Source organism: Strix aluco, chromosome 2 (genome assembly GCF_031877795.1).
Source record: "Strix aluco isolate bStrAlu1 chromosome 2, bStrAlu1.hap1, whole genome shotgun sequence".
In the NCBI taxonomy this organism is placed as follows: Eukaryota; Metazoa; Chordata; class Aves; order Strigiformes; family Strigidae; genus Strix; species Strix aluco.
Genome location: NC_133932.1, coordinates 46107968 through 46120630, shown reverse-complemented (window position 1 = coordinate 46120630; position 12663 = coordinate 46107968). Strand labels below are relative to the sequence as shown.

Here is a 12663-nt window from a genome sequence, read left to right as displayed (position 1 = left end):
GCCCGGGAGCTCATGAAGTCTACTTTGTGTACAACTGTGAATACATCTTTTTGGGACTATTCCTCCAAAGATCCGGAAGGGTCAGGAACAAATGATGTTTCCTATCTTAAGTTTTAAGAATTGATTAGCTTTCTAAAAACATCAAATCAGGATTTTTATTCTTTCATCTTTGTCATTTTTCCTAGGATGTTCTTTGATAAACTGTACAACAAAGGGTTTTTCTTCTGGCACAAAAAAGGCACAAATGTTGCTCTTGGGTCATACAAGGATATCTGAGCTATGCAAGCTCAGCAGGGATAACGCCGGTACAGTTGTGAGGGATGGCAGAGCAGACAAAGCCAGTGGCCCATGATGGCTTAAGTTCTAACATACCAGTCTAAAGTCTGCCTCGTACCTCGTATTTTACAGAGCAGTGTTACCACTGAATACCATATAATAGCATGTAAACCTTATGTTAAAGACCCTGTCATTTGTTTTCTGGAACAGGTTCACAGACTAAGAGAAGTCAATTTTACAATGCCCATGTTTTCCTTAAATATAACCATGCTTTCAATAAACATTCTGAATAATATAAGATCATATTGCGTCTAAAGCCCTTTCCACATACTGTAGTGCAGCTCACATCACAAACAATGATTCAGTTGTGATTCAGCAGCCTCAGCCTGTATAACAATAAGTATCTATGAACACAAATTTACATGAAGTGGTTTTCTGGCCACCTTTTCTAGGGAATGGGACAGACCCTTAGACTTTGTAAACTGTCAGAACTACAGTAAAATTAAAAGGCTACTATGAGTTACACCAAATCTATACAATTTCATCCTAATTTCCGTAACATCACAATTTTGTAACAACACAATTACATTCTAATTTTCTAAGTTTTATAACATCCCTTTCTGATTCATAAATGGATACTTACCTAAAAACATGTAAATTCATGCACAACGTGGTTAAAATAATTTCAAAAATTATGTAGTGTCACTGGCAAAGATAAAATAATCAGCATGACCTGGCATTGTTAAACATCACAGGCTTATCCCATCAGCTGTGGGAACTGCTGAGCACAGACTAACAATGTGGGGGCACAGTGTGGAGAGAGAAAAGCGGCGATCATAAAATTGGATTTGCCTCTGTTTTTCAGAAACTTTATTTGCTGGGAGCTGACCTCCTGTTTACTGGTGAAGAAAAAGGATTAGATCTTGAACTTTTTAAAAGAGAAAGCCTGCATGATTTCTGCAACAGACCATACTGGTCTGACAGTATTTCACATGCCATTCACAGTTATGAAGGCTTTATGAGAAAAATGTAAACCCTTTCTCTTTAAAGGTAAACCTAGCCAAATTCCGGGATATATTGCGGCTATGACAACTGATGTGCAAACCAAATTCAGTTATTCGGTTATCTTAGCTCTTTGGCTGGCAAAAGTACAGACAAAGTCAATTCAGGATTTGGAATGTGATGTTTTCAGATAAGGAACTGGAATGCTGGGATATACAAGAAACACAAAGCTATTTTACAGAAGACACATTCTCCCGTTTCTTCTGGATACCCAAAAAATCACTGCACTGCTGAAACAGCACTGTATTATCAGCTATGTGTCAGATAAATAGGACAGAACTCATTGTTTTTACAGACGAAAGAGAGTCATAAATGAGGGTATTGGGGGAAAGGATACAAAACACTTGAAATCAGTATAGGAAATCAGAGGGATGAAAGTGAAAACATCCAACGCAATGAATATACTATCCACAAATGTGTATTTAGGCTTATTTTTCTAGATTGATTAATGCTAATTAGTCATGCCATTAATTTTGTTTTAAAACAAACTGAACTATGGCAGAGAACCAACTTTGAACACCTAAGAAAATGGAAGAGAAAGACTAACTGAGTCTTCAACCTACACACTTGAGACCTCCCAAACAAAATGGCACACCCTAAAGAAGTCATTTCCATAACATAGGATTTGGCTGTTGCTATGATTCTCCAGGTACAAAAGTTATAACAAATTAATATGAATAAAAACTGAAATTGTAAGCTCTGGGTCAAGAACCATATTTTATACTATATTTGTTATGCAACTAAGGGGTGCATTTCTAAAGGTTATTGCAGTATCAGTGTTTTATAAAGTAACAGCAAGCCCAAGAATTGAATGGCTTAGATGAGCCAACAAGAAGCAATGAACATCTTGAAATAACTCCTTTTGCCTATGTTTGCCGGGTAGATCCAAATTAGGAAGCATTTTACAGAAAACATTTTCACACACAACACATACCAGGAGTTGAGCCATTTTAGTTATAAAGTGCCCTCCTCTACAGTTAACATAGCATTACATGACTTCCACACTGCCCAGAATTTTCTATATAAGGACACAACATTCATCTTTACTCAAGATGTGATAAAAACTACAGTGGCAGTTTTAGAGAGCACCTTGTGAAAATATTCTGAAAATGACACACATAATCATCTGCAAAGGCTGGTTTTAAAACTGTGTCACACTTTAATGCTACTGACATTTTTAGTATTTTAAACACTATTGTTAACAGTACTTTCTAAAATGGCAAAAATATCTTACTTAACTTAAAGTCTTACTGAAGCAAAAAGGTTTAGAAAATGTAGCACACAATACTGCATAGCCTAAAGACTGTAAAAGCTTTTTGCAACCTGAAAGTAGACAGCCTGACATAAAAATATCTGCAGTGATGTAATACATAATTGATATATCAGAAAGACACAAAATGACTCAACAAAGAAAAACATTGGCTAACATTAATCTTTTTGCACTAGAAATTTGTATATTAATTCTCTACCTTAGGCTTTTTATTATTTTAAATGAAGTTTCTTCTAAAAAATTCACTGCATTTCAGAAGAAGGGATTAGCAAAAATGGAGAGAAAGAGGAATATTTTTTGCCAGTTTTACATTCTCTCCCTCTAAAAACCTTAAACAATATTTTGTCACTGGGACTTGGAATCTAAGAGGTTTTATAGTGCTTTCAAGGATATTCATTAAGGTTTCACTGAGACACAAGCCTCTGAAAATCACATTAGAGAGACCGTTTACAGGACAGCTCTTAAATTCTGTGAATGCTCTATATGCAACAAATGTGTTCCACATTCAAAGCAAACTTTGTACATCTGCTTTAACCTCGCTTCAAACCAAGTGGGCATGAATGGACAGATGATCTGTGTCAGCAAAGTATATCCCCTTCAGGGTATGGAGCAGAACCAGAAATTGCTAAACATCATCCTTCTGGTGTCAGCAGATAGCTGACAATGTATCCTACCCTACCTGACCCTATGCAATCCTGTCTTATTCTATTGCATTTTAAATCTAACCCACAAATTATGAGCTGACTGTTGATAACCACCACAAAAGGGACCTGTGATGTGGAAGTCAGGACTGAATGACTTATAATCACAAGGTTCGTTTTTGTTTTGTCCTTGTTTGCTTTCACTATTCTGACTGTTGCTAACTTTGTGCACTTCTCTGCTTTTCACCCTCATACATTCTTACCTTAAAAACCCCCTAATTTTCATAATGAACGTCCTAAACACAGCTGATTGGAATCACATCACATACCTAAAAAGATGTTGAAAAAAATCAGGCCATATTCTCTCAATTTGGACAACGAAAAAAAATGAAGATATCTGCCCAGTTTTAGCATCCAAGGTAAAAACTCCCAATTCCCATAGTCTACACACCTTTGTAGGACCGAAACTCAGAGCTTTAATTCTCCAAATGTAACTTCCACTTTCCTTGTCAAGGGGACTTTTACAGAAATAATTTCAGTTGATGCTTTTAAGATGCTCAGATATTATGGACTGTGAACATTAAAGAATATGGATAATTCCATCTAGAATTTCAATGGTGGCTAGTAAATAAGCTAAAGAGCTACAAACTGAATGATTTAGCTAAAACTGCTTGACTAAAAAGCAACAGAACTAGTGGATGTTGGTTTCCAGTGAGAATACGTTTTCAACAGTATCATAACCTCAGTTTTCCCCAGCATCCTAAATATAGTCTGGTGTGACTCATATAGATGTGCACTGCCAAATGTAATCTTTAACTGCTGACAGGCGGAAGTAAATTGCACAAGTCTTATTTTGTAAGGAAACAAGACTAACATATATCAACTAATATGCCCATTCTCTTCCTATCATTTATCCATCAACCCGATAGATCAGAGATCTTACAGAATATATTGTGTATGCAAAAATTGTACAACAGAGTGCTAAATTTAAGTTGCACATATAACATTTTCTTACATTTGATAAATTTTGAGTGCTTTTCTTTGTACTTATAAACAATGTAGCTCAGGTTTTTTATAATCCCATATACCCATACACATATATGAGAAACAAAAAAATACATAAAAATAAATCTATATATGCATATTGAAATGAGAATATAAAGTAGGGTAAATTGCTGTTCTTCTGCATGGTTCTTCAAATCAAATCTTCATAGAGGACATAATTCCAAAGTAAAGGAAGTCATAAAAGGGTAACAAAACTCTGAAATGAATGTCTCTTCTATAACAAAAAAAGACTAAAACATTTACAGTTCCAACAAACTGAAATTCATCACACAAACCATCATAACTTTAGCATGGTTTTATTTGTTTTCCTGCTGGCATGGCTGCTGATGATAACCATGCCTGTTTATGCTTACATACACGTTCTTTCACTGACTGCTCTAAACATGCCACAAGGAAAAATGAAGATGTTCTCTTAATTTAGGAAGGAATCTTTCCAATTTTTGACACACACTTCATTAGAAGAATTGAATCCCAATCCATATAGCTGGCATTCTTCCACTAGCTTACAGAAATAAATAAATAGGATCTCTGAAGAATTAATAACTGTAAAATGAATCTATATGCATATTTTTGCAGACGAACATTGGGCAAAACTGAGACTCAAGGTAACAGAAATGAAGAAAAATACATGGGTATATGAATTCTGCCGCCAACTGGCATAGCCAATTAAATAGAGACCATTAAAGAGACATGACAACTGTGGTTTTGGCAGAAGTTCCTGTTCTCATGGAATATACAAAACAACATTTTAACTAAAGAGTCTGATGGGAAAACTCAACTTACAAAAATGATCAAAATCTCCCTCTGCTGGGAAGATGAAATCTTCAACTACTAAAATAAGCTCAAATTTCAAAGTTGAAAAGAATTATGATGTTAGTAATGCCTTAATTAGTGTAATTATAGATGAGCTAGAATTCTGGCTCCATATATTTAGAAAAGTTGTCTCCTGTTTTTATCAGCTACTTACAGATGACATAAGTCAAAATATCGTTTAAAAAGAGGAAAAGCAAACAAATAGAAACAAATTAATTATTAAAATTAATGGCACAATGGAAATAGAAACTGCTAAGGTAATATAAAGGTAATAATACTCAAATATTAAAATCTAACTGCCTTTTATATGGTACATTCATATATACATGACATTCTCTGTCTCCTGCAGAGGAACATCTTTCTTGCTACTGTTGTATCATCTGCCAATCTATCCACTTCTAACATACCCCCAGTTTACACTCACTCTTTAATTTGGAATAAATAACTTTTCATGTGATGTAAGATACACAAAAAGTTAAGGCGGATTTTCTATTTAATTATATGATTAGAGCTTTCCTGTATGAGATTCCTATGCAATAACAATTGGATAAATGAACTGTAGAGAACTGGAAGAGGTTTTTATTTTTCTTTAGGAAAAATGATATAAGAGAATATCCTTAATCACATTCAAATCTTAATTACACGGTTTAGACCTGAAGTATAATTCCTGAAACTGTTACCATGCTATGCATGTAGAAACAAAAAAAGGACTTGAGAATCTGGTAAACTTGTTTCAATTCAAGTGTGAGAAACTTGTAAAAACACTTCTTTTATGTATATATTTTTGTTGTTATTTCACTTCTTTTCTGAGGATTTTTTTCTTGGAGAACGCATGGAAGAAGGTGAAGTAAAATCTAAAAAAACCCCAAACCTAAAAGCTACTATAATAGGTTAGTGCTGATTTCAACTTATTTGCCCTTGTGCCCATTCCCTGTCAAAAGAGAGGTGTGAACTGCTGCCCAGAATGCCCATGACTCAGCTTTTGAGAGATTCAATGGATCTGTATAAATACTTCAAAACACCTATCATTAATATTTGGTGGGATATTTACATACGAAGGCCAGAAAGACTCTGATGCATAGTCACAATTTCATGTTGATTTCAGGAAAGAAGGGATTTCCTTTTTGGCTTTTATATATTCTTGATGTTAGATCCTCTGCAAACACAGATGATAAGATTAATTCATATTTCTCACCATGGATTGAAAAAATCAGCTAATATTTGTGAAGGACCCAGAAGATGCTGCTTTTTGAAATAATTCATTGCAGTGATACGTATTATAATAGTATGCATTAGACAGCTCAGTAAAGAGCCCATCCTCAGCAGAATATAAATAAAACTCCAATATAACTTTAGATAACTGCCTGCAGTTGCATTAAAAGCCTGTTTCTTCAGCAGCTCCTGGAAGCAGAGAGTGCTGTTTGAGGGAACAGAATAATAGTTGTGGCTGGAGCCCTCAATAACAGGCAGCATACTTTTGCGCCACATCAATCTTCAAATTCCCACATGCTGGAGAATCTTTGCTACTGGTGCAAGATGAGCTGAAGAGTTAGGAACAATAATGAAATTAGGGCTAATGCTTCTTTACAGTCACACTTTATATATAGAAAACATAGAATCATAGAATCATTTAGGTTATAAAAGAACTTTAAGATCATTAATTCCAACCGTAAATGTTCATATACGCGTGTGTGTCTGTATATCTCTATCGCTATCTCTCTCTCTCTCTCTCTCTATCTCTATCTGTCTCTATCTCTATCCATCTCTCTCTCTCTCTCTCTCATCTCTCTCTCTCTCCCCTCTCTCTCTCTCTTTCTATGTCTATCTCTATCTTTCTCTATCTCTATCTCTATGCAGGGTACGGACTGTTTCAGCTCTAGCCATTTTATGTGCTTCCTCCAACTTGCTTAGTTTTACAAACTACACAGGCTGGGCTGACTATTATGGACAGAGACACCCACTCACAAATGACTGCAGTTCATTACAACTTGCTAAACTGAAAGCACTGGAATGTATGGCAATATCTCTTAGGAGATAAATACAATTTTATGTACAATTTTATTGAAACCAAACAAACATACAATGTTATTTAAACTAAATAAATCTTTCTTGATAACTGAAGGATATGTTCCCCATGGGATACTTGTAAATTCTTTTACATAGAGTCATAGAATGGTTTGGGTTGGATGGGACCTTAAAGACCATCTAGTTCCAATCCCCCTGACATGGGCAGGGACACCTCCCACTAGACCAGGTTGCTCAAAGCCCCATCCAAGCTGGCCTTGAACACTTCCAGGGAGGGGGCATCCACAGCTTCTCTGGGCAACATGTTCCAGTGTCCCACCACCTTCACAATAAAGAATTTCTTCCTTATGTCTAATCTAAATCTACCCTCTGTCAGTTTAAAACCATTACCCCTTGTCCTATCACTATATGCCCTTGTAAAAAGTCTCTCTCCAGCTTTCCTATAGGACCCCTTTAAGTACTGAAAGGCTGCTATAAGGCCTCCCTGGAACCTTCTCTTCTCCAGGTTGAACAACCCCAACTATCTCAGCCTGTCCTCATAAGGGAGGTGCTCCAGACCTCTGATCATCTTTGTAGCCTCTTCTGGACCTGCTTAAGCAGGTTTTCTTATGCTGGGGGCCTCAGAGCTGGAAACAATACTCCAGATGGGGTCTCACAAGAGCAGAGTAGAGGGAGAGAATCACCTCCCTCAACCTGCTGGCTATACTTTTCTTGATGCAGCCCAGGATATCGTTGGTTTTCTGGGCTGTGAGCAGGCATTGCTGGCTCACAGTCAGTTTTCCATCCACCAATACCCCCAAATCCTTCTCTGCATGGCTGCTCTCAATCAACCCATTGCCCAGCCTGTATTTGTGCATGGGATTGCCTCGACTCACGTGCAGGACCTTGCTCTTGGCTGTCTTGAACTCCATGAGGTTTGCATGGGCCCACCTCTCAAGCCTGTCAAGGTCCCTCTGGATGGCATCCCTTCCCTCCAGTGTGTGAACCACAGCACACAGTTTGGTGTCATCGGCAAACTTGCTGAGGGTGCACTCAATCTCACGATTCACATCGCCAACAAAGATGTTAAACAGCACTGATCCCAATACCGACCCCTGAGGAACACCACTCATTACTGGTCTCCACTCAGACACCGAGCCATTGACCACAACTCTTTGAGTGCGACCATTCAGCCAATTCCTTATCCACGTGTCAGAGGCTTTGCTTTTTGACCAGCATTACACCAAACAGATCTCTCACCAAAGTGAAGTGGATATAACTCCTGCCAATCTCGTCTCCCTGGCTCCTCAAATGTTGACTGGAAGTAAGCAAGAGTTTGCAAGACATGTTTTCCCCAGGTTGATCTAATTTCATATACTGTTTGAAGCACACAGGATCTGAACATGAGAGATCCTTGTGAAATTCATAACAAATAGCTCCCTGGAGAGATTTCATCTCCTTTCATGTTTAAGAAAACTGGAAAAACAAACAGCATATTTTCCTCAAAACTACTCTTTTAAAGGCATGAAGCTAATTATTTTCACATTGCGTAAACCCCACAAATGATGATACAGTCTTCAGTGACTGAGCTGAGTGCATTAACATTCATTAATGAAATACACCTCCACATAACACTTCAAAACCAAGGTTGGTTGACTCTGTAATTGGTTGTGTGCTTTCCACACTTTTTTCTTCCAGTAATACTCCAGTGTACATTGACCAAAATTGAACACAAAAAAAGGTAAATTAATGGCAAACACGCATTATTGCAGAAATATAAATTAAGTTCTTGGAAGATTCTGCAGCAATATTTGTTACTATTCACTAACAGTACTACTCTCACTATACAACCAGTGTGCAATATGGCAAATGACTGAGTATGGTCAGCCTTATTCTTATGCTTGTAAAAAGAATATAAGATTAAATCTCTGTGAGGTTTGGCTTAAATTGATACATTTCCTCCTCTGATCTTATGAAAGTCCCAATGTTAATAAAGTAACAAACAAGAGATCATTTAATCCTCTACACAATGTTCTGCAACTTTCTCATAACACTAGAATTCTCCATTATTTCAGATCTGATAAACCTTATGTCCTTATGTACTTTTCCCACACATAACCAAGAATGGGCATCTTTCTGGAAAGCAATAGCACAGTAGCCTCTGTTTTATGATTTTCCTGCAGTGACATTTTCTCGGAAATAGGATACATGGGTAAGAAATGTTTTTCCCATTAAGAATGTGACCAGGAGAGAGAGGAGAGATCTAACCTTTGAGGGGAAAAAAAATTACAAGTAAACTAAGAAGCATTATAGCTGGAGAAAAAAGGGAAGAACAAAAAAAAAAAAAAAATCACAAATAAGGGAAATAAGATAGGGAAAGGCAGAGAAGAGTAGGAACATAGAAAGAAATACTTTTTGAAAAAAGGAATTAATAGAAGCCAAAGAGAAAATATGGGTAGTATGAAAGACACATTAAAATACATAGAAGGCTGAAATCAATAGAAAAAACTATGAAAGGACTAAAATATTAAGGAGACATTTTATGTGACATTAGTATAAGAAAGGCAATTAGTCCAAAAAAAAAAAAAAAAAAAAGCAGAATGAAAAAAAATCCCAGCAATCAAACTGAAAGCCAGAAACAACAATAGGAATCTATCTTGGAAGTAGAATGGTTTTGCATGAAACAAAAATTATTTGTATTCTTGCTTTTCCTATTGCGTGGCCAAAATTTCAGTTTTCTATATAGTATCACACCTAACAGGAGTGCTGGTCATACATAAGTCTAACCCTAACACAGAACAATATGTAATACTCTAAAAAGTGCCACTCAGGTGTGAGTGTCAATGTCCAGCAGACTTCATATGCAAAACAGTTAGATGACTGTCCTTGCCAATTGAACTATTCTATTCTATTCTATTCTATTCTATTCTATTCTATTCTATTCTATTCTATTCTATTCTATTCTGAATGAGCTTTGCCTCTCAATAGGTCTCAAACTCTGCTCCCTTTTAAGTAGAAAAAATATATTATAGGAACAGATGTGCTCTTCTTCCCAGGGGTCACATCTTGGCCTTTTGTACATGATAATCTTTCAAATTTACTTATGTCTTTTCCACTCAGGATGTGTTTAAAAATCTGCTGGAGTATTTTCACCTTGCTCTCTGTATCTTCCAGATGACATTTAGGTAAATATGAAAAAAGACAGTAAACCATAATATTCCAATTAACTATCTGTTCTATCAGCTTTAACATCTTGGAGTTGTTAGACTGTCTCCAGATACTGTCTCCAGATATCTGTCTCCAGATACTGTCTCCAAGTATCTTTCTTCATAGAAGATGAAACACTTTGTTTTCCAAATACTCTGGATTTGATAAATTGAGACAATAATTTACAATGAAAAGTGAATTGTTCACAACACTTTCTGTGCCTTGTGGAAAAAGAACAAATTATCTTTGAAATGTGTGTGAACATGTGATTTGCCCTATGTATTTTTAAACAGTCTACAATGTCAAGTTGGACATCTAATGCTTTCATGAATTATAACAACAAAATGTTTATATCGAGCTTTCTCTCAGATTTATTTGACTTTTACATATCCTAGATGCTTTCACTCTGAAAAATCTTCCTGTTTTCCCTTATTTCCTGTTGAAGTAATGATGTATATTTCAGCAAATCACTGGAACTTAGTTAACTATTTAATTAATGAAATAAGGTATTTTTCAGTGAATCATAGCAAATTTGTTAACTCAATCAGCCATTGTTTTTAAAAAAACTACACAGATGTGATTTCTCTCATACATTGGATAAACATTTTGGGAATATTAATTTTTTCTTACAGATTTCTGTTGTTCTGCCTTAATAATACTACCTGAACCCTACCCTGAGGATCTGGGAAAAAGTGGATACTAATGACGAAAGATCTTGGACTAATGACCTTTTACTTAAACTAGCACACTCACTGCAAACTGTTGATTTAGGGGAAAAAAAAAAATCCTCTGATTATTTGCATGAACTGTTGATAAACTGGAGATGTCACGGAGCTGTGATATTTCTTTTGGAGAAGCAATAACCTCTTACTGAGTATTAGAGTTGACAGCACCATGATCTTTTATCTGTATGTAGGACAAGAGGGAATTGGTTCATTTTTGTCCATTGCTAATGTTTGGTTTTTACAATGAAGGCAAAACTCTTTATTAACCTCTATACTTCTACATTTTTATGATATATTAAGGCAAACAGAATGACACAATTTCAAAATGTGAAGCAGTGATGTAGCAAAAATAAAATAATTAGTTTTATACAGCACTTAATGAAGTTAATTTAATTGCATTTACCTTCATTTAATCATAACATTACTCCCCTGTTGTGGGACTTATATCACTATATACCAGTGCATGCATGCTTAAGTATTCTCTCTCATGCACACTGTTCCTAAAATTCTAAGCTAAGATACAGTGCATTTTGGAAAAACTATACATATTTGAAGTCTTTATTACAAGATAACACAAAATAATCTAAAATGTGATATATATATATAAACAAAAAAATCCAAAGAATTTGAAAATTTTTCAGTATTTATAACTTATAGTTGATGTTCAGCTTAATTTCATAATATATCTTAATATTTTCCTGCATTAGAGCTCAATTTTTAAAATCCCTTTGTGAATAGCTTTACTTGGAGTATCAAATCCTGCTATTTACCTGAACGCATGTAATACCTTGTAATTTTATACTTGATTCTACAGGTCTGACTTTAAATGTTCCACTGCACAGAATCATTAATCTGCCTATAAGGAATGTATTTAAAACTGGTGCTCTTGAAAATTATTTGAACAATAGTAAAAGGAATAAGCAGCAGAAGTAAAGTCTCTTATGTGAATCTTACATATACACCATGAAAATATCTGTAAAACATGGGTAAGTCAGTTAAAAGAAATGATCACATGATGTATTTGGCAGCAAGAATTGCAAAATATTAATATTAAATGGTAAATAAACTAGTAAGTATTTTACTGTATGAGAACTTTAACAGTATGAAAAACTGGGTCACCCAATTCCTACTTGATAAAGTATTCAGAACCATATGAAAATACAGCATCAGCTTTAACTCCTATTTTCTCACAGAGACACAATCACTGAAAACCTACTTCCTCTTTCATTCCTTAGTATACTTTTGTTGCTATTCTGAAGGGAAAAAACAAGCAGAAATAAAACAAACAGAAATAAAAAATATTTATTTAGATGCAGCATAAAGAAAAAAGGCGTAGGAAATGTACCTGTAGCACTTTCCACCTTGTGTTCAGGTCTTCCACACAGCTGAGATTGTACTGGGAGAGTTGAATATCAGAAGGAGTGAACCGGTGAGCAAGTTCATTCACTTGATGAACCTTTTCTTTAAGGGGTACAATTTCTGCTCGATAAACCTGTGTGAATTAAATATAAATAAAGATAATCACTAACTTCAAAAACTATTGGTTCTGCTACCAGCTGATCTGTAATGTAAAAGGTATTCTGTGTCAAGCTGAAAGGAA

General features: G+C 35.5%; 1 protein-coding gene across 10 annotated transcripts in view; it reads right to left on the bottom strand.

Moving 5' to 3' along the window:
• Positions 1-12663, bottom strand: part of DMD (dystrophin) — a 1148563-nt gene that overhangs the window by 157324 nt on the left and 978576 nt on the right. For all 10 annotated transcript variants that reach the window (XM_074814589.1, XM_074814586.1, XM_074814591.1 and 7 more), the window contains one exon: positions 12409-12555. In XM_074814589.1, the coding sequence (XP_074670690.1) occupies positions 12409-12555 (147 nt within the window). The remainder of the gene's footprint in view (positions 1-12408; positions 12556-12663) is intronic.